General features: G+C 35.2%; 1 protein-coding gene across 4 annotated transcripts in view; it reads left to right on the top strand.

The window, feature by feature from the left end:
* Nucleotides 1-24046, top strand: part of LOC136032096 (uncharacterized) — a 438713-nt gene that overhangs the window by 207978 nt on the left and 206689 nt on the right. For all 4 annotated transcript variants that reach the window (XM_065712239.1, XM_065712241.1, XM_065712240.1 and 1 more), the window contains exon 9: nucleotides 4828-4887. In XM_065712239.1, the coding sequence (XP_065568311.1) occupies nucleotides 4828-4887 (60 nt within the window). The remainder of the gene's footprint in view (nucleotides 1-4827; nucleotides 4888-24046) is intronic.

Below are 24046 nucleotides of genomic sequence, written 5' to 3'. Positions count from 1 at the left end.
GATTATTCACGGGCCATATGAAAATTGTATATATACATGATCCATCTTTCTTGATCTCTGGTTAGTTAGAAGTCATGTTGGTAGTATTTCTTTTGGCTTTTTGGTTTCTGTTGGTTCTTTTGGCACTTTCCCTGAAAATATTAAATGAAGGTTCAGCTTAAATTAGCACTATTGCATTAATTATGATGTATATTGTATATTAAACCATGATTTATATGTATTCCTCGGTATTTACTTGAATAACTCACATGTTGTTTGGACACATATATACAAGAAGAGGGCTTTGGGCCCCTTTTCCCTGAGAAACCGATATTTTACGCTTATTCTTATAATATTGCACTTTCTCCTTGCATTTCAGACTTCCCAAAATTTTAGTATTTTTCTCAAAGTTGTGTCCTCTCTCTCTCTAGTCTTTCAGACTGTTAAAAATTAGTACTTATATGCCTCTCGGTGGAATAGGGCGTCCAGTAGATACCGCCATCAAAGTATAAAAAGAAAACAGTTACTATCGCACCAAATCTGAGAAAAATCTGCAAGAGGGACGCTGAAAATGGATGATTTTCAACTTCTTTTAAAAATTTTTGTTTTTCTGTTTAGCTACCAATGTAGAAATTAAAAAACCTGACTAAAAGCAAAAAATAAAATAAAAACCAGTTGCAAAATACTGCAGTCTATATACTTTGAAAACGAATCCTTTAGAAATTTGAAATCCAAAAATACTCACAGAAAATTTGTTGAAGAGATATCCATGAGGTTGTTATGTTATTATAAAAAAAGCTATTACCAGTTTGTATCCATAAAGTTAATACCTGGAAAATATTGTTAAATTTTGTATCATCCACATTGTGTCACCAAACTACTTCTATGGTACTGAATTGTTGTGTTCGAGTGGTTTAGGGTCAGAGTGGTGACGAATTTGAGCCATGTTGGTTCGTCTGGGGTGGGGTTCCTAATGGGCTTACTAAAAATGGTATCGGTTTTGACGCTGTCTAGTCAAGATTTATCTGACTTAGTGTTTTTTTTTTTTGTTTTTTTTTTCCAATCAGGAATTAGTTTGCAACGGAATACTTTTGATGTTAAGTAATATTTAGATCTGTGAAGGTGTAGCTGAGCCATGAGAGACGATGTTGGTGGATAATGGTTTCGAGTTGTATTTCTCTTTGTGAGGTTCTGTTATTGTTTTGTTTGATACTAGGTCACGGATATACATAAAAAGGCAAGCCAAGACGCAGTGCCAGAGGCATGACGAGACAGATGGAAGTACGTTAGGCAGGATACGACGAACATCATGTAAATCTGCAGCAGATTGTCTGTATCCCCTTCGTCAACTCCCTCCTTTGTTTCGTTCTTTGTGAAAAAAAGAAGAATGCATTAATAGGGAAGCCACTATAGAAGCTTTGAGAATGTATCTAAGCAACCGTTCACCAGACATTAAAGGCCCAACAATTTCTTTGAAAATTTATTATAGAAAAACAGAAAACTAATCAATCTAGGACTGCCATGACAACCTTCAGCAGAACGACAACAACGAGATTATTTTCATCTTCCAGAGCCCGCTCTAATGAATCGAGAAATTTCCTGCAAGGTATTTTCTTAATTGGATATGGTATCCAAGATGTAACCAAATAATCAAACTTGATAACGATCTATGGTTAATATCGATCATAGATTTTTAAAATGTGCACATTTTCTTTTAAAAACTTCTTATAAATTATGGCTTACTCGTTAGTGTCAGCCTTAGCTGATCACGCGGTCTGGACGACAGCCGAAATACTGCCAGCGGGATAATTGATCCCATTCTGCTCCACAAAATCTTATAAAATAGTAGCCAACTATTTTCTGTTTCTACATGATGAGCCCCAATCCTTTCAAAAAAAAGGAAAAAAACTGATACCAAAATCGACATCTAGTTAAGTCTTTGGACAGCTGTTTCACATTAAAATAGCTCAAAGCGCAATTGTTAGGTCTAAAGCTTTTTTTCTAAATTTTGTTTCATTATCAATTGGCTTTTTCTCTTATGTATGAATAAATGTTGAAAATGACACATGAATTAAAAAATTACTACCGTGTGTCATGGTTTCTGTTCATATTTTCCATTTTATAAAACTGGACACACCAAGTACATGGCCTTGTCCTTTGACGCTAATTTTTCAAACATATTGTGGTAACGAACTGTAGTAAGGAGTGACCGGGCTCAATAGTAACCGAAACTCTAAAAGATGGAATTTTGATACCAATAGCTACATCAATTAATCGCATTTTAATGCTGATTTTAAATATATAAGTCTCATCAAGTTTAGTCTTACCCATCAACGAGTTTACTGTTTTACTGTTTTTTATTGTTTTAAAAAGAACAGTTGAGGAATGAGGAAGCAGTCCCTTTCATATACGAAGTAATTTCTGTTCGTTTTAAGTTTTAATGTCGCTCCTTACAGTTAATTTTTTTTTTTATTCAATCTTGAAAGAATTGAGAAGGATCGATGCGCATACTGTTAGCCAATAAATTTTTAAATATTAACTGATTTGCATCATAATTGACTAATTTAACAATATGATGCAAAATAGATACACTCAAATAACTTACTCATTTTGCACGCCATAGTTATTGCCCTGTACGAATCGCATCTATTAGGATATTAACCTTGCTTCAAAACTAAAGTTACTGTACCTCCAATAAAACCCTTTGACAAGTTTATTTTCCCTAAGAACTAGGCCCCCTCCCTTGGAAAGTACTGTCCGAAGATTGATAAATTGCCCAAAACACCTTTGAATAATTGGGATTTTATCCAGTGCCTTGTGGCTTTATACTTGACTCCTTCCAAGGGCCTTTTAGAAAATTAAATAAAAATATGTTTTTAAACTGAAAGTAAGGAGCGAAATTAAACTTATAACGAACAAAAATTATTCCTTATCTGGGGGGTTCCCCCTCCTCAATACCCATTCTTCATAATGAAGTTTTCAGCAATTTTAAAAAAGCTTCCTATTCTAATTACGGTCCTTGTGTTTCAGGAGTCGTTCTTAAAGAATTTAGACAAAGAGTCAAACTTTAGCGCAAAGAGCGAGGTGTTTAGGAAGAGATAACCCCTTTATATGTGGAATAATTTCTGTTCCAGGAAATCTAGAAATCTATTGTGGGAGTACGGGGAAATAAGGCGTCTCCTCCAAGAAAAAAATTCCCTCATGGGAAAATTTTCTCCCGCGTAAAATACCCCCTATCTGTAAAATTTGCTCCGGAAAATTCTATCATCGCTGAAAATCCCCCCCCCCCGTAAAATTTATTGCGGACAATTCTGCCTGAAAAGTTCTCCTTGACATACTTTCATGACTTAAATTTTGCGAAAATGACTTAAATTTCTAATCGTTTTTCAAATCATAACGGAAATCCTTCCTCCCGTGAAAAGTTTTCCTCGGTAATCCCGCCGGTAGGAAGTTTGCTCCTTGTGAAGAGTTTCTCCCACGGAGAACTCCCCCCCCGCCCCACGGAAAAATTATCCGGACAATTCCAACTTCGCTGAAAAATTTCCTCGGGACAATTCCCCTGGAACATCTTTACTTGCAAAATTGAGTCGATAAAGACAAATAAAAAGAATTTTGCATAGGAATTCTGTCTAATTCCCTCAGTGTAAAATTTTCTTTGAAAATTTCTTCCCCGGAAACTTCTCTCCCCACGGAAAATTTTCCTCGTGGAAACCTACCTTCAGAAGAACCCCCCCCCCCCCATCAATTTCTGTATACTTCCAAGTAACAAGTATTATACGCAAACAATGGACATATTTCATAAATTTTGGTCGGTCGACTTTGGGGGAAAAGGGGCGTGGGAGGTGTGCTAGCTGCCCTCCAATCTTTTTGGTCAATTAAAAAGGGCACTAGAATTTTTCTAACTTCCATTCGAATGTCCCCTCTCCCAATCTTCTTGGACCATTGATTTGATACAATCACCCCTGAGGAAAAAAAACAACAAAAGAAAAACTAATAAACACTCACGCATCCGTGGTCTTTCTTCTGACAAAAATGCAAAATTCCACATTCTTGCTGTTGGAAGCTTGAAACCTCAACAGTAGAGTCCTTTGATATTCTGAAATCTGATGGTTTAATTTTTACCAAGATTCCTTGACTTTTTGGGTGTGTTTCCCCCTTTTTCGGAAATGAATAAATTTTTCTCAGGCTCGTAGTTTTCGATGGCAACATTAAAATTAATTAATCTTATATATTTGGAATCAGCGTGAAAATTTGATTCATTTATGTATCTTTTGACATCAAAATTCTGTTTTTTGAGGTTCGGTTACTATTGACCCTAGTCGTTCCTTTTTTACTGTTCGTTAACGAACTTCGTTACGAAATGTTTGAAAACTGGACTTTGAAGGCCAGAAATGTTTCTCTTGGCGTCATACTGTGTTTTTCACTTTGACAAGGCAGATGTATGTCAAAAATATGAATCAAGTGAGCCAAAGTTACATCCTTTTACGATTCCCAGTTGTATATTGCCATCTCTTTTTTAAATATTTTACTAAACATATATACTCTAACAACACAAGCTGAACAAAAAAAAAGAAAAAGAAATCCTTACTTGGGCTGAAAAACTGGCTTTGGAACGAAGGAAACCATAAAGTTTGTTCATTTAAAGAGCATTTTTTGTCGTAAAAGTTTCTTTTGCTGTTTGGCTTTGTTATTTGTTACCGTTCTTTTGCATTTGGTGTGGTCCGCAAACTACCCCCAAGGATCATCGTAATGTCAGATTTATAATTTTTATTATGGTCATTCCATCCAACTGAACCAATTATTAGTTGTGAAGAATTTTGGTATTTATTACTTCGTATAAATTTCTAGGTTGTGATGGGAGGATCGATCGTTGATTTTATTGTAACCGTTCTTGAAGACGAAATCAAGGTAAGACCAAGTAAATAGTTTTATGGAACTTATGGTAAGACTTGTTAACCTATTTGGTGTTACTAGGCTATTAGATTTTCTTCTTTAAATAGAGCTTCTTTAGCATCATTTATGCTTATGAGTTTCTTTATCATCTCGCAGTTTGTAAAACTGCGTTAAGGGCTTGACCGACGAAGGTGTACCCCATTTTGATTTGCTTTAAAATGCTTTTAGGCGGTTCTGTATATTATGAAGGAATGTCCCACGTTAGAGGATCATTCATTAAAATCAATTATTTTTTCTCTCTGAGTTATATAAAAAAGGCTTTCCCTCACTATTGCTATCACAACAAGCGAAGAGTCCTGACTGCGTGCTAATTAAGAATTTCTAAGAAACATAAGGATTTGTCTGATTTTCTTTTTGCCTAGCTGTGATAACTGACAGGGGTAGTTCAGGCGAAAGGGATAAATAACCCATACACCTGATAGTTCTTTATGTTCAATGAAAAGGGGACTTTTTCCTCCAAGTACCTTATAATTAACAACATATTTAAGACTCGCTTACTTAACTGCCATCTGGCCAGGTTGGTCGATTCGGGGCTTCTCTTCTAATGGCAGCATAACAGCACTTTTGGTATGCCTCTCTGTTTGTCGCAATTTTAAGCAGTACTGGGAAGTGGTGGTCAGAAAAGTTTGCTCACCTGCATTTGGGAGGTCGTCCTCTTGGGAGAGAGGCATTAGTTCTATCTTCAAAGGCTATTTTGGGCAGCTGGGCTCGAGACAGACGCTGAGTGTGTCCAAACCGTCGAAGCTGTTGTAGTTGGATAGTCTGTATGATGCTTTTAGGGTGGAGGACTGTCCCCTTTTGTTTGATACTTAGGCAAGGTAAGTGATACCAGTAAGCGATTTAGTTTTGAATGCCGCCAGTTGGTGCTTGTCATCGGATTTTAGAGTCCATGTCTCTTCTTCATACTTTGCAACTTGAACCATTAAGGCACCAAAAAGTGGTATCATCAGTTTTAATTTTTCCAGATAGAGTGCAGTGGCATGAGAAGGCAAGAGCCCTTCATCATTTTATGTCTTTTGATGAGTCATTTGGTAATGTCAGTACACTTCCTAGTAAACAAACTTATTGACCCGCTGATTTTCATTGCCCAAAGTAGTGAATTTGGTGAGGGGAGGACCAGTCTTTGCATGTCGTGATACTCTGATTGCCTTGGTCTTGCTGGCTTTTATCTTTATTCCAAAGGAACTAGCTGCGTCGTCGATAGTAGTGTTTGCACTAGCTTGAAGCTTTTATATGTTTCAATTCAGACGATTACTATTTAATCCTTACAATTAATCAAACTAAAAACAATTGTACCATATCAAAAAAATTGTACCCTAATGTGCATGTACAAGAAAGTAAAATCCAAGATAAAAATATGTCTAGGACCAGTCTTTGCATGCCGTGATACTCTCATTGCCTTGGTCTTGCTGACTTTTATCTTTATTCCAAAGGAACTAGCTGCGTCGTCGATAGTAGTGTTTGCACTAGCTTGAAGCTTTTATATGTTTCAATTAAGACGATTACTATTTAATCCTTACAAACCTTACTATTAAAGTTGTCAACCCCTTTAAACTTTCAAACTGGTATATTTTATGAAGGAATTTTTTTACCGAAAAATGGATGACATACACTTTGATCAGCTCATCAAGAGCTATCGACCGCCGTCGAAAAAAATCCATCTGTCTTAGTTCAAAAGTTGACTTTTTTGCCGTAGGCCAAGTTTCTAACGTCACCACTTAGAAAGGAGCAAAGTATAAACTCTAATTTCTTTAGAAATGAGAGAACTTTTAAAGTTTAAGAGGCACATCTGATACCATTTCTCTACCGCAATTTCAAGTGCGAAAATCGAATGATCAACTCAGCTGAAATCACGAACAGAAATGGCTGGAAACAATAAATGACAGCACTTTCGGTCCCACTTTTTTATTTCTGTAAGTTTTTCTATTTATTACTCAAAGAAGATATATTGGCTGTGGGGCCGGGTAACTGCCGCATATATTTAACATTTATAGATTTTAGTCCATCTTCAATTTGAAACTGGTGCCTGCCTGCTTGCCTGATAGAACGGAGCTTTCCACTCGAAAGCAAAAACATGGTTTGATGAAACGAAACCTTCACTGCATAACTTCAGATAGTTCTCTCTCTCACATAGGCTATAAAACTTCAAGTCACTTGACACACTATAGGCTCTGGCTCAAGGACAAGCAAAAACCATCCTTTTTGGCCCCAGCCAAGAGCTCTACGAAGGTTTCCAAAATGCAAAGTCATATTCATCAATCCGGCCTAAGGTCCATGCTTTCCGTAAAAACCACAGAGGTTAGACCCTTACCACTTTATAGGAATAAGCTGAAATCGGAGTGCTAGGGACAAAGAAAAACACGACAAAACCAAAGTGTTGCTCTTGCAACACAATAAAGTAAAGAGAAGAAAAAGAACAATTTCTTAGGATCAATCATGAGGTGACTTTCAATTTTTTTTTTTTTTTTTTCAATACATTTCCTTGCTGTTCCACACCTAATAACATAATGTGTCAATTGGTAATTTTGAATTACCAATTGACATATTCAATTGCTCCTTACTTTCAGTAGAAAAAACTTTGTTGCGTAAAAAAAAAGTTTGTAGCGTAAAAAAACAACAGTTTTTTCAACTGAAAGTAAGGTTTGACGTTAAAACTTAACCGAACAGAAATTTTTCTGTATATGAAAGGGGCTGACCCCTCCTCAACCACTCGCTCTTTACGCTAAAGTTTTTTTTTTATTAATTTTAAAAGTAGAGTTGTAACAAAGAGTCAAATTTTAGCGTAAAGAGCAAGGTGTTGAGAAGGGACAGCCCTTTCGTATACGGAATAATTTATGTTCGTTTTAAATTTTAATGTCGCTCCTTACTTTCAGTAGAAAAAACTTTTTTTTTTAATTTTTGATTGTTTTTTCAAATAATACCGGGAAATCCATGAGACATAAAATGGTGTAAACAATTTTTGTTTACACCTAACTAATAAACTAACCTAAAAACTAATCCATCAAGAAGTAACAAATAAAATTATTTTTGACAATGCAAATTATTGATGATGCAAATTAACCTTTAATTAAAGATTTAAACTCTCGTTTACCTATCGAAGATTTCCTTGCGTAACTGAGGGCTGGCTAAGCAAATTGTCACTAACTCCCTTGCTACAAAACACAGATGTTTTGAAAACATGGATTTTTGATCTTTTGAATAAAAGATGGAATTTTTGGACACAGAAAAGTTACATAAAACACCAGTTAAATAATGTAAATCAGCAGAGCAAAAATCACTGAAACAGTTACAAATCAGCAAAACAATAGCATAATCAAACTTGTTTTGCAAGGTTGCAAAGCTGTGTTTTGCAAGGCTGTAAGGCAGTTTGCAAGCTGTAAGATTGCTGTTTCTGCTGTGGAAAAGAACATGCTCAGCTTTCGCTCACTTCCTTAAAAAAAAATAACTGTTTTATAAAATTTTAATTATTCTATAAAATTCAATGTCATAGCTCTTCACTTTTTTCTGACTAAAATTAGGTGAGATCCACGTTTGAGCCGGTGATCGTTCGATCTGCAGTCGAATAGTCTACCACTAAGCTATAATGTCTGTATATATTTCAATACTATCTGTAAACAATGTGGGGAAATTTCACAACTTACAGCCATTTTCGGTATATGAAGGGGGTTGTCCCTCCTGAACGCCTTGTTCTTCACACTAAAGTGTTTGATTTCTTAAAAAAAAAATCTTCTTATTGTTCTAATTAAGAAACTCTTGTGTTTCACGAGCCATTATTAAAGAACTGGGACAAAATTATAACATTATCTTAAAGAGCGAGGTTAAAGAGCGAGCGGCGGTGGTAGCCACTTATCATATGCTTAACAATATCTGTTCGTTTTAAGGTTTAATGTTGCTCCTTACTTTCAGTTGAAAAAAAAGACTTTTTTTTTAAATTTAATTTCAGATCGCTTTTTAAATACCGCCAATATATATGGCTCCACATCCACGGAAAAATTCCCCTCCTTGCCACGGAAAGATCCACTAGACAATTCAATCTGGGCAAAAATTCACCTCGGACAATCTCCATACGTAAAATTAAGTCGACAAAGAAAAAGTAAGACAAATAAAAAGAATTCCGTGTAGTAATTCTGGCAAACTCCCCCAGTGTAAGATTTCCCCCGGAAATCTCACCCCCCGGAAAATTCCCTTTCCATGGAAAATTTTTCACGTGGAAAATCCCCCAAGCAGAAAATTCATCACCCTTCCCTCCACCCGAAAAATGTATGTAAACTTCCAAGTAACAAATACTATTCTTAAACAAGGGGTAAATTTTATAACATAAAGACCTATCCCAGGAGCTATGGGGGCTATGCTATCTTCAAAGGAATAGTTTTTGGACTTTTCAACTATGCGGAGCAAAATGGCTATCTCAATTTTCGGTCAGAGGATTTTGCGGAATAAAGGGGCGTGGGAGGAAGGCTAGTAGCCCCCCAATCTTTTTGGTTACTCAGAAAGGGTACTAGAACTTTTAATTTTCGTTCGAATGAGCCCTCTCCCGATGTTCTAGGAATATTGCCTTGATACGACCATCCCTGGAGAAAAAAAAACAAACAAAAAGAACAAATCAATAAAACAACAAGAAAGTCAATAAAAACAAATAAACACGCATCCGTGATGTTTCTTCTGGCAAAAAATAAATGCAAAATTCCACTTTTTTAGTGGAATTCCCTCTCCCTTTTTGTAAAATCAGGTAAATTTCCTCAGGCTCGTAGCTGTTCATGGGTAACACTAAGCTTAATGAATCTAATGTATTTGGAATCAGCATAATAAGTCATTCCTTTGGATATATCTATTGATATCAAAATTTCGTTTTTTAGAGGTTCGGTTACTATTGAGCCGTGTCGCCTTTTACTTACAGTTCGTTACCGCGAACTGTTTGATTAGGTTTTGTGTCATAAAATGCTATTTTTGATTCTTAAGCTAAGGTTGACTGGAATAGACAAAAACTCGACATCTTTATTTTCACGAAGCGTGTTCTTAATGTTGCCACTTGTGCTGCTTCCTGGCGGAAATTTTAAAGTTAGGATAGACTTATCTGGAAGCCTCTTAAAATTATGAAATTTACCAGGTAATTTAAATTTTGAAATTAAATTTTGGTAGATTTACCAAAATTTAGCTTCTGTAGAGATAAATTTAACCAGTCTGACATACCTGGTCCGACAAATTTAACCAGATCAATTGAGGGTTTTACTTGTTTTTTTTTTCATTGCATCGAATTGAAAAGTAGTCATTTTATATGTTCCGTCTTTTTGCCCCTAAATATGTAAGCTAGGATTATCCCATTGTGTATTTCTTTTTGAAGCGATACATTTTACAAGCCCTAAATCTGTCAAAAAGGCCAAAAACAGACGATTTTAATGGAAAATATCTGAATATACCCTAGCAACCATAGAACATAGTGATGTTTCAGTTTGAAGCCCACTTTTCGCATTTTAGCACTGACCTGTGTGAGATTTTTATGGCACTTGGTATTAACCAAGTGACATATAGCAATCGCAAATTCTGTCGGTCTGTCGGTCTGTCTGTTGGTCCCGGTTTTGCTACTTTAGGCACTTCCAGGTAAGCTAGGACGATGAAATTTGGCAAGCGTATCAGGGACCGGACCAGATTAAATTAGAAATAGTCGTTTTCCCGATTTGACCATCTGGGGGGCAGTGGGGGGCCGGTTAATTCGGAAAAAATAGAAAAAATGAAGTATTTTTAACTTTTGAGCGGGTGATGGGATGAAATTTGGTTTTTGGAATGATATTGTGTCTCAGAGCTCTTATTTTAAATCCCGATTAGATCTGATGACATTGGGGGGAGTTGGAGGGGGGAAACCTAAAATCTTGAAAACATTTAGAGTGGAGGGATCGGGATGAAACTTGATGGGAAAAATAAGCACAAGTCCCAGATACATGATTGACACAATCGGAACGGGACCGCTCTCTTTGGGGTAGTTTGGGGGGGGGGGGGTAATTCTGAAAAATTAGAAAAAATGATGTATTTTTAACTTACGAATGGGTGATCGGATCTCAGTGAAATTTGATGTTTAGAAGGATATCGTGTCTTAGAGCTCTTATTTTAAATCCCGACCGGATCTGGTGACATTGGGGGGCTGGGGGGTTGGGAGGGGAAACCTAAAACTTGGAAAACACTTAGAGTGGAGGGATCGGGACGAAACTTGGTGGGAAAAATAAACACAAGTCCTAGATACATGATTGACATAAACGGAACGGATCCGCTTTCCTTGGGGTAGTTGGGGGGGGGGGTTTATTTCTGAAAAATTAGAGAAAATGAGGTATTTTTAACTTACGAACGGGTGATCGGATCTCAATGAAATTTGATATTTAGATGGATATCGTGTCTCAGAGCTCTTATTTTAAACCCGACCGGATCTGGTGACATTGGGGGGAGTTGGGAGGGGGAAACCTAAAACTTGGAAAACACTTAGAGCGGAGGGATCGGGATGAAACTTGGTGGGAAAAATAAGCACAAGTCCTAGATACATGATTGACATAACTGGAACGGATCCGCTCTCTTTGGGGTAGTTGGGGAGGGGTTAATTCTGAAAAATTAGAAAAAATGACGTATTTTTGACTTACGAACGGGTGATCGGATCTCAATGAAATTTGATATTTAGAAGGATATCGTGTCTCAAAGCTCTTATTTTAAATTCTGACCGGATCTGGTGACATTGGGGGAAGTTTGGGGTGGGGGAACCTAAAATCAGGGAAAACGCTTAGATTGGAGGGATCAGGATGAAACTTGGTGTGAAAAATAAGCAGAAGTCTTACATACGTGATTTACATTATTGGAACGGATCCGCTTTATGTGGGGGGGGGGTTAATTCTGAAAAGTAAGAAAAAATGACGTATTTTTAACTTACGAAGGAGTGATCGGATCTTCATGAAACTTCATATTTAGAAGGACCTCGTAACTCAGATTTCTTATTTTAAATCTCAACCGGATCAAGCGTAATTGAGGGGGGGCAGTTGGGGGGACCGGAAATCTTAGAAAATACTTAAAGCGGTGAGAACAGGATGAAACTGGATGGGAAGAATAGAAACTTGTCTAAGATACGTGACTGACATAACCGGACCGGATCCGCTCTCTTTGGTGGAATTGGAGGGGGGGGGAATTTTGAAAATTGAGGTATTTGTAACTTACGAAAGGGTGACCAGATCTTAATGAAATTTTATATTTAGAAGGATCTTGTGCTTTAAAGTTCTGATTTTAAATTCCGACCAGATCCTGTGACATTGGGGGGAGTTGGAGGGGGAAACCGGAATTCTTGGAAAACGTGAAAATTGGGGCATTTTTATCTTACGAATAGATGATCGGATCTTAAGGAAATTTGATTTTTAGAAGAAATTCATGTCTCAGAGCTCTTATTTCAAATCCCGACCAGATCTTTTGACATTGGGGGGAGTTGGAGGGGGAAATCTTGGAAAAACACTTGGAGTGGAGGAATCGGGATGAAGCTTGGTGGATAGAATAAACAAATGTCCTTGATACGTGATTGACAGAATCGTACTGGATTCGCTCTCTTTCAGGGAGTAGGGGGGAGGGGTTCAGTGATTTGGCGAGTCTGGTGCTTCTGGACGTGCTAGGACGATGAAAATTCGTAGGCGTGTCAGGGAGCTGCACAATTTGACTTGATAAAGTCGTTTTCCCAGATCCGACCATCTGGGGGGCTAAAGGGAGAGGAAAAATTAGAAAAAATAGGTATTTATGACTTACGAGTGGGTGATAGGATCTTAATGAATTTTGATATTAAGAAGTACATCGTGACTCAGAGCTCTTATTTTAAATCCTGACCGGCATTAAGCCTCTTATTTTCCTTTTTAAATCAATCTATTGATTCATAGAATTTTGTTAGAGCTCATACCATATGATCTCTTGGCTCTTAGCTCTTCTCGCCTCGTCACAAGTGCCATATGAGCTCTTAGCTCTTGTTTTTTTAAACCCTGCTAATTTCGCTGACTGATAATTTTGCCAATGAATTCAAGCCTAGGACTCATCTACCAAGCTGAAAAAGTTATTTTGCCAACCAATATTTCGAGAAATCAAGCATGGGTCTATCAAACATTAGCAGAATTGACAATAATGTTTTCAATTTAAGCCTACTGACAATATTTCTCAGAGATTGAAATAGTAGTCCTGACTGTATTCATGGTTTCACTTGAGTTTGTCCAGGACCTTTTTATTCTACTTCAGACAGCTAAGGCCTGGAGACAGTAAAGATTGTTTCCATGTCGAGTCCCGTTTGTCCGTACTTTTCCTATGGACACAATTAGATTTAAGAATTATGCATAGACCTATTTGTATCCTAGAAACCAGTCGAAGGGCTCGTCTACTTTGTCCTTTGCCATAACAACAAATATGTAAACAGTTGAGTAAACCTTTTTGCAGTGGAGCTATCACTGTCATTTTCCCTTGGGTTCAACTTCCCTTAATCTCCTTTTCTTTCTTTAATGAACATGTGTCACAGCCAGAAGGGTTCTTTCGTTATATTTTTTTTTTCTTTGTCTGATACTTAGTCAATCTCAGATTACTTTAGACGAGCAAATTGAATCCTGTAAATCCTTTCTTTGAATTCTATACCATCTATCCTTTGGTTATTTCAATTATTCTCATTTGTTTTTTGTCTTTTTGTTTATCATATTTTTTGTCTAATACCAATTGTGAAAATAAGCTGACAGTTAGCCAAATTACAAGTTGTTTTCGTCTGACAAAATTAGTCGAAACATTAATTGGAAGAAGATGTAATTTCATGAGCTGGTGGATAGAAATTTCAATAGGGAAAAATGCTTCTTTTAGCATCCTTATAATTTGTAATTTGGTCCATTTATTAACGATGAAGTTACTTTGGTGACAAAGTGCAAATTTTTCAAATCAACAAAGCACCGGGACACAGGGAGTATAAATGACGACCAGGACATAAGTAAAAAAAAAAAAACTATCTATATATATAAAAATAAGTTGTCTGTGGATCTGTGGATCGTGGATCAGGTGACGTCACCTGAAAAAACTGGATCAGGTGACGTCAAAACTGAAAAAACTAAAAAAAGGCAAAAACTACAAAAAAAACTAAAAACTAATAAAAAAAATAAAAAAGCTAAAAAACTAAAAAAACTAAAAAAAGGCAAAAACTACAAAAAAAAACTAAAAACTAATAAAAAAGCTAAAAAACTAAAAAAACTAAAAAAAAGGCAAAAACTACAAAAAAACTAAAAACTAATAAAAAAAATAAAAAAGCTAAAAAACTAAAAAAACTAAAAAAACTAAAAAAAGGTAAAAAGCTAAAAAAACTAAAAACTAAAAAAAACTAAAAAAGGTAAAAACTAAAAGAACTAAAAAAGAAAAAAATAAATGACGACACTCAAAGAGAAAGCGACCAGGACAAAAGGAATGTTCGATTAGCAATCAATCAACAAAGCACCGGGACACAGGGAGTATAAATGACGACCAGGACACAAGTAAAAAAAAAAATTAACAAAACTAAAAAGAAGGTAAAAACTACAAAAAAACTAAAAAGAAAAAAAAACTAAAAACTAATAAAAAAACTAAAAAATCTAAAAATCTAAATAAACTAAAAAAGAAAAAAAAAAGGAAAAAAATAAAGGAGAAAAACAAAACTAAAAAACGAATGTATATACAGACCGGTACACCGGGATACAAATGACGACCGGGACACAGGGAATATAAATGACGACCGGGACACAGGGACACAACTACAACGGGGACACCGGGGGAAACAGGGGGATATAAATGACGACCGGGACAAAAAAACTAAAAAGAAAAAAAAACTAAAAACTAATAAAAAAACTAAAAAATCTAAAAATCTAAATAAGCTAAAAAAGAAAAAAAAAGGAAAAAAATAATGGAGAAAAACAAAACTAAAAAACGAATGTATATACAGACCGGGACACCGGGATACAAATGACGACCGGGACCCGGGACACAGGGAATATAAATGACGACCGGGACACAGGGACACAACTACAACGGGGACACCGGGGGAAACAGGGGGATGTAAATGACGACCGGGACACCGGGACAGGGAATGGTCGATTAGCAATCACCATCAACAAAGCTCAAGGGCAATCATTAGAATCATGAGGTATAGATCTGAATACAGATTGTTTTCCCATGGACCATTATATGTTGCATGTTCAAGAGTCGGTAAACCTGACAATCTATTTATATGCAAAGACAATGGGACAGCAAAGAATGTTGTATATTCGCAAGTTTTACGTAGTTAAAACCATATATATATATCTATCTATATTCACAGGTGGGACATAGGGACACAACTACAATGGCGCGTAACTATTATGGCGCGTAACGACTTACGCGCGCGGGGGGGCTTGGGGGGGGCGCGAAGCGCCCCCACCAACTAGGTGTTGGGGTGGCGCGAAGCGCCACCCCAACAGCTAGTAGATTATAAAAATGTGAAAAGATTCGCATCATATAGTAATCTTACATGCTCTCATGGCTCAGAAACTGAATTTCTTTACATTAGGTCGCTTTCTTCTAACAAAATTAATAGCAACATTAAAAAGAATAAGACGAAATTTCGTGGGATATGGGATAGAAATTTCAATAGGAGAAAAATACTTCTTCTAAAAATATACTTCTAAAAATATATTTCTATCCTTCGCCGTCGATCTCATTTAATTAGAATGGAGTTGTAACATGAAAGAGGTCTTAGTATGGCGTTTTTAAAAACAGAAAATCGTTGGCAAGTGTAAGTTTGTCTTATATGAGTTCTCGTTGCTTACGAATATTAACCATAATAATTTGTTTCTTTGCTTTGATGAATTTCTAAATAGAAAAATGAAAGTGATAAGAATTTAAATTGGAGACTGTAAGAACTTCAAGAGTTCTGTTTTGCAACAAAATCCAGGAACCATATGACTTGCACGTCCTGTGGAATCTTTGTAGCTTAAGGAATAAGTCAAGGAAAACCCAAGTCATGGGTGTAGCGGTAGCTGCAATCTAGTAAATGATATAGATCAAGGTCTAAAACAATGTTTTCAAAACTCATGGCTCATAGCCCATTAGGATCAATACAGTTAGACAACAGCAGTCGGTAAATATTATCATTTACTAAATATAATATAATCATTTTAAAAAAAAACCTTCAAAGTTATTCTGAAATTGTATGGTTTCTTGGAAGGTTACTCATACTGAAGAACTAAATTGTTGTTGATCTTCAACAACAGGCTCCTACCATTTTTTAGATTTCATGAAAAATAGAGACATGATTTTTTTTTTCTTTTGTTTACTTGGATTGAATTTGTACTATCTCAGTGGTCTAGCGCTCCCTAAGTTAAGAATCGTCTACCTTCAGTATATATATATATATATATATATATATATATATATATATATATATATATATATATATATATATATATATATATATATATCTTCTATCTATATATATAAAAATAAGTTGTCTGTGTGTGGATCTGTGGATCAGGTGACGTCATGTTTCTGTGTCGGCTGACGTCATGAAATTAGTTATCGTCATTTTTGCTTTGACGATGCTTAGTATATTGTAAAACACATTAATTTGGTTAATAATATACAATTTAAAACACCAAAATGAACATGCTGGAGTAGTCACTCGATGAGAGAGGGTGTCAGAACGGAGAATGAAGGTCCCAGGTTCAAATCCTGGTTAGGCTAAAAAAGATAAAAAACTAAAAACTAAAAAAAAACTAAAAAAACTAAAAACTAAAAAAAAAACTTAAAAAAAGGGAAAAACTGAAAAATAGAAGAGAAAAAGAAAACTAATAAAATTAAGAATAAAAATAAAAAAAAATAAAAAAGATAAAAACTAAAAAAAAAGTAAAAAGAAAAAACGAAAAAAAACTAAAAAAGCTAAAAAAAAAAAGGTAAAAACCAATAAAAAACTAAAAAGAAAAAAACTAAAAAAAAAATTCATCTAAAAAACTAAAAAAAAACTAAAAAAGGTAAAAACTAAAAGAACTAAAAAAGAAAAAAAAACTAAAAAAAGGAAGAAAACTGAAAAATAAAGGAGAAAAAGAAAACTAAAAAAATAAAAATAAAAAAACTAAAAAGATAAAAACTTCAAAAAAAAACTAAAAAGAAAAAAGAAAAAAACTACAAAACCTAAAAAAAGGTCAAAACCAATAAAAAAACTAAAAGGGGAACACTGGGACACAAATGACGACCGGGATACTGGGAATATAAATGACGACCGGGACACAGGGAATGTTCAATTAGCAATCACCATCAACAAAGCTCAAGGGCAATCATTAGAATCATGAGGTATAGATCTGAATATGGATTGTTTTTCCCATGGACAATTATATGTTGCATTTTCAAGAGTCGGTAAACCTGACAATCTAAATAAATGACGACACTCAAAGAGAAAGCGACCGGGACAAAAGGAATGTTCGATTAGCAATCAACAAAGCACCGGGACACAGGGAGTATAAATGACGACGACCGGGACACAGGGACATAACTACAAAGGGGACGCCGGGGTGCACAGGGGGATATAAAAATGACGATGGCGACTCAGGGAATGGTCGATTAGCAATCACCATCAACAAAGCTCAAGGGCAATCATTAGAATCATGAGGTATAGATCTGAATACGGATTGTTTGACCATCCTTCTTTTACTTGTCCTACTAAACGTAAAAAACGATCGAGAGGACATAGGAAAAATAATAGAAAAAATGAATTAGATGTACATATGCTTTCTATAGATCTATGCCAGCTACTTGAATCTAGGGGTATGATTTCTGTAATAAAGTGTCTAAATAATTTATCCAAGAGGAATTTAATCAAACTTTTCTGGATTGTTAAGAATAATACAGCTCTTGAATATAATTTTAAAGTAATATGTAATACAATTTGCATTCTAACTAAAACGAAATTTATTTCAAAAAAGAAAAAGTTTGATAAGATTAGTAATAAGGATAACAGATTATATTTACCTATTAATTTTACTTGTAAGCAGATTGAAGATATTAATTTACCAGAAATTTTAAATCAGCGGCATGTGAAACAGGCCCTTCCTAGTAATTTAAATCATAATGATAGTCCAGTTTTAACTTATAAATTTTCAAAAACTATTGGGCAAATTATTTTTAATTATAATTTAATACTAAAAAAAACTAGATAGCGATATAAATTGGAAACCGGTTTGTAATTGTAAGCAACTTGGCCCATTTGTAAATCCTACTTACAAACATGTTATAACAGGGGACTTGTCAATAATAAAGCAAGATGATCTTCAAATTATAATGAATAAAGGGGCTAATTTCCGTCTTTCTCATCATCTGAAACCATCGAGTGTTCTTGATGGCTTGGAAAATGATTTTGATTTATTTATTGATAAGTGGTGTAAGAAAGAGAATAAAAATAAAGAGAGTTTTCAAAGTTGGAAGAATTTAATTATTAGTAGAGTAAGAAATAAAATATATTCTAACTTAAAAAATAGTAACACTAAATCATTATTTTATAATGCGAAGATTAAACAAGCAATTGCTAATCTAAAGAATGAATTTGTAATTGTGCCAGTGGATAAAGCTAATAATAATTTTGCCATAATTTGTCAGAAACTGTATTGTGATATCTTAAAAAGGGAGTTATGCACAACTAATGTTTATGAAAAGGTAAATATAGAGGATGAGAATTTAATTGAAAAGACTGAAGAAATACTTTTTAAAAATTTTAATATTAAAATAAATGACAATGATAAAAAGTTCCCTTTCCTATATTGGACTGTAAAATTTCATAAGAATCCCCCTAAACCACGGTTTATTGCAGGAGCAGCTAAATGTCCAACCCGCATTGCTGCTACTGACCTCTCTTTAATTTTAAAGGAAATTGTAAATAAACTTAAAACCTATTGTTCTGGTATTAAAAAATTTTCGAATTTTAATCCATATTGGAGTGTTAATAATTCACTGCAGGTGATAGATTCTTTAACAATGGTTTCAGCTAAAAGAATTGAGTCTTTCGATTTTGCGACAATGTATACTAATTTATCACTTAATTTAGTGTTTGATAATTTAAAAACTGTTATAAAGAAATCTTTCCTCTTATCTAGTAAAAGGTTCTTAAAAATAGACAGTTATAATAAAAAAGCCATATGGACAAACTGCTTCAATACTACAGTTAACTTGAGATGTTACAGCTTGGATATGATTTTTGAGTTATTGGAATTTGTTTTATACAATACTTATATAAGATTTGGGGGTGATTTGTACAAGCAAATTATGGGAATTCCCATGGGGGGGAATGCCAGCCCATTTATAGCTGACTTGTTTTTAAGTCAACTAGAATATAAATATATGATGGATAAGAATAATCCAATTAATTTAAAACATGCTTTGTCAAATAATAAAAGATATTTAGATGATATTTTGGTCTTAAATTGTAAGGATTTCATTGATATTTCTAAAAATATATATCCATCAGAGCTTATTCTTGAGCCTAGTCATAGCGCTGGTCATGAAGATCATTTCTTAGATTTAAATATTAATATTTGTGATAATAATAAATTAAGTTTTAAAATGTATAATAAAACGGATGATTTTGATTTTGAAGTGATTAGTTTCCCATTCCCTGAAAGTAATATGCACTCAAATATCACATATTCAGCGTTTTTCTCACAGTTACTTCGTTATGCAAGGATTTGTAGTAATTACATTGATTTTAAAAATAGATGTAAAATCTTAAGCCAAAAATTGATATCAAGAGGTTTTTCTGCAAATAAATTAACTTGGCAATTTAAAAAATTTAGTTTTCATTATAACGAACTTTTAAATAAATATCAAAAGAATTATCTAGAAATACTTAAAGAAATTTTTAACTAATTTGGGAGGTTCGAGAAATGTTGTCACAGCGCCATTTATTTTGAATTGCGTTTCTAATTGAGCGTAATTTTTTGAAAAATTAGCCACATGGTAAAGATGAATTCTATAATTGTTTAGTTCATTCAGGTTTTTTGCAATGTGTTAATATTTGTGATTTGGTAAAATTTATAATATTTAGTTTACCTATTGTTGCTAAAGGGAGGGATATATTAACAGGATAAGCTTGTTTTGGTTTTGGTTTTACTTGGTTGTTTTACATTTGCTGTTTTTTTTTTTTTTCATAGGCATGTAATTTGGGGGTGATACCTGACGCGGGGATGCCATGGATATTCTGTGGTAGCCACAACACTGTGCTGGGTAGAGAATTTAGAGTGGCGAAACCCAATATAGGCCAGTGTATTCTCCTGATGAGCCCTTATGTTGGGTGTTGCCTCTGAATTATTTGTCTATATTATTTTTTCTATTGTTCGGTAAATGACGACTTATACTTATTGACGACATGACTGCCTGTCCATGGATTATTCTTTATGGTTGATTGTGTGTGGCTATGCTGTTTGACCTATGTGATTGTATGGATGAGTAGGGTTGAGGCCTCATTCAAGTGCTGGTCTATATTAATCACTAATTTAGGAAAACAGTCTTCCTTTTCTCCTTCTGTCTCTTTATTTTATTTTTATTTTTTATTTATTTTTTTTTTTTTTTTTTTTTTTTTTTTTTTTTTTTTTTTTTTTTTTTTTTTTTTTTTTTTTTTTTTTTTTTTTTTTTTTTGTGTGTGTGTGTTTGTGCTGTAGCATTGGTGATTTCTCTTTTCATGATATATATATATATATATATAGTGGAACGTAGTGGAAAAAAGTAGAACGGATAAGCGCTTGGGTCTTTTATCGCTATTCGAAAAACCTTGTAAAAATAGAAAGATAAGTCTGAGAAGTAAGATTAGAATATTGGAAGCCAAAGTAATGACAGTTTGCGCACTGAAAGGTCATGAAAATTTTGACTATCTAAAATACTCTTAGATACTTGTTTGAGTGACCGTATATCAATAAGCAATAAGCGCTACAAAACTCCAGTTTGATTTCCACTTTCTGGGATATGATAAAAAAAAAGGTTAAGATGGCTAGGCTACGTTTAACGGATGAATGATGCAATTTACTATGGCAATAATAAACGAATTTGCAAAAAGCATGTTGGATATGATTAAAAGTTTTGAAACGAGTCATTAAAAATCACTCTACGGTGTTTTGGCAGTCTGCTTGCCCAATTAGCCAGCAGATGGTTTATGAATAGACACGGAACTCACTGCGGCATTCACGACCGGCTTGTTTTTCGCCTCTATTTCCCTGTTTTTTAGCAGTCTTTTTGACTCCCTTTATGCAAAAATCAGTGTTTTTCATAGACAGGGGAATAGCGTTGCCTAAGTAAAGAGCAATGTGGGCACAAATTGTTTTTTTTCTGACCATTTATTTTCTTTCGATTGTAATTAAAAGTTATAGTGCTCATTTTAAGAGTCAAAATGATCGGAGGGCAACCTCCCCCCCCTCTCCCAGGCCCATCATTTCCATAAACACATCAAATTAAAATTTAACATATTAGTCAGGTCCAGTAATTATGTCTCTGGGGATGACACCCTTCACATCCCCCAAGGCAAAGGCTACAAGTTATACTAGTTGCCCATTATTACATATATAACATTTTTGTGAACGGAGTGGTCACACAAACTTTAGAGGTGGCTCATTCAATAGGAAATCAGAAGTTTTATTTTCCCTTTTAAGAGTCAAAAGTAGTTGGAGGACAACTAGCTCCTCCCCCCCCCCAATGTCCTCTTTTCCTCAAAGAGGGATGCAAGTTATGCCCCAGGGCACATAAGATTTCTATGGAAGGAGTGGTCGCATAAACTATAGAGGAGGCTCATTTGATTTAAAACTAAAAGTTCTAGTTCCCTTTTGTGAGTCAAAGTAATTGGGGGGCAGCTAACCCCCTTCCCCAACACCCTCTTCTCCCCAAACGTATCTTCTTAACATTCTGAAACAACCATTTTTTCAAAATAGTCAAAATAATAATACCTCCGCGCTTGACCCCCCCCCCCCACCCCAAAGCCCAGGGACAAGGGTTGTGCGTTTATGACCTGGGGGGATATAATGTTTTTATGGAATGAGTGGCCGCATAGACTTCGGAGGTGCTCATTTGATTGGAAATCAGTAGTTCTAGTGTCGTCTTAAAAATCAAAAATGATTGGAGGGAAACCAGTCCCCCTCCCCCACTCTCAACATTGTTGAAAGGCCCATTACAACATTGTTGAAAGACCCGGTATTTTTGTCTTTGGGATGTCCAACCCCCCCCCCCGCCAAGCCCTCTGGGCAAGGGCTGTAACTTATGCAATTCGTCCATTGTTTACATGCATTAGGCTATATGTTATTGAGAAATGTTGGCATGTTTAACCATTACTTTCTAAAAAGACGAAGGGAATTCAAGGGAGCCTTTCAGAGAATGTCGAGGAGAGGGTTGAACTAATTTAATTCACGCTATTCGCGTAAGGTTTGTCAAAAAGTTGTAACTCTGGAATGACTTATTATATTAATTAGGAAGTTTAAGGAAATGACAAGGGAGATGATCAATTGACCAAAAAGGCAATATTTGCATGCTACCACAACTATACAACTACCACTACTGTTACCACTACTTCTACTACCACCATCTCTACTATCACTAAAACTACGGCTTCTGTAGCGAGTACTACCAAGACTGAGGATATTGATATGAACAGCTGAGGAAACGTTGAGAGGGAGGTTAAACCAAATCAAAATATACTCTGTGCGTGCAGATTCCTGATACAGGCGGATCAACAATATTTTTGAAACGGCTTATCGTATCAAGATGAAACTTCTGGGGCATAATGAGGGGAATATTCAACTGACCGAAATGCAACATGTACCTGCTACTACTGTTATCAATACTGCTGCTACTTCTGTCACTGCTAATAGTAATGAAACACTATTGCTGCTACTATTGATCCTACTACTAACACTACTACTATGATGCTATTACTATTAAGGCTATGCCTATGAAGGGGAAAATTGCACAAAATATTGAGGGGGAATTTGGCCTAAATTTAAACATACTAATGCCCATGCAGATTGTCAAAAGGGCATATGTCAAGAATAGATTTGGGTTTTAAGTTGGAACTTTCAGAGAATGCTTAAAGAGGAAGACCAGTTGACCAGAGGGTAATATGTACATGCTTCTAATAACACTACTAATACTGCTACTCTTACTTCTACTACTACTACTCCTAAACTAAACTACTACTTCAATATTTTTAGAACGCCTTACCGTATCGAGATGAAAATTTCGAGATATCATGGGAGGTTAGTTCAACTGATCGAAAGGCAACATGTATATGGTATTTCTATTATTAATACTGCTGCTACAACTGTTACTACTACTACTACTTCTCCTACTACTACCGCTACTACTATGATACTAGTACTATTAAATCTAAGTTTATGAAGGTGAAAATTTGAGAGAGTATTAAGGGGAATTTTAACTGAATCAAAAGACACTATGTGTATGCAGTTTGTCAAAAGGGCTTATCTCAGGAATGGATTTGTACATTAAGTTGAAACTACCAGAGACTGCTTAAAGCGGAAGGTCAATTGACCAAACGACAAAATGTACACGGTACTACTAATACTACTACTGCTGCTACTACTACTACTACTGGTACTACTCCTCCAACTATTACTTCTGTTGCATCTAGTTGCAAGGCTAAGAGTATTAAGATGATAGTTTCAGGAAGCACATGATGATACAGGTTCAGCAGAACATAAAACATATCAGCAATGTCATACCAACGGCTGACTTTTAAATTGAAACTTCCAGGACTTGATGAGAGGGATGTTTCAACTGAACAAAAGGCTATATGTTAATGCTACTGCTGCCACTAGTACGAGTGCTATTACTGTTAGTGTTACTACTAGTGCTGCTAATGCTAATATTTCTACTGTGACTACTATTTCAACTATGCCTAAGGGTATGAAGCTGGAATTTTCCAGAATTATTGAGGGGAAAGGTCAACTGAGTCAGAACACGCCGTCTTTAGGCAGGTTGTCAAAGGGACGTATCAGCAATACCTTAGGAAAAGTTTGGTGTGCGAAGTTGTAACTTAAAGGGCTTGTTGTGGGGATGTTGAATTAACCAAAAGACAATATTTGCATTCTAATACTACTTC

The sequence above is a fragment of the Artemia franciscana genome, chromosome 10, assembly GCF_032884065.1.
Source record: "Artemia franciscana chromosome 10, ASM3288406v1, whole genome shotgun sequence".
In the NCBI taxonomy this organism is placed as follows: domain Eukaryota; kingdom Metazoa; phylum Arthropoda; class Branchiopoda; order Anostraca; family Artemiidae; genus Artemia; species Artemia franciscana.
This window is presented reverse-complemented; position numbering and strand designations above follow the sequence as displayed.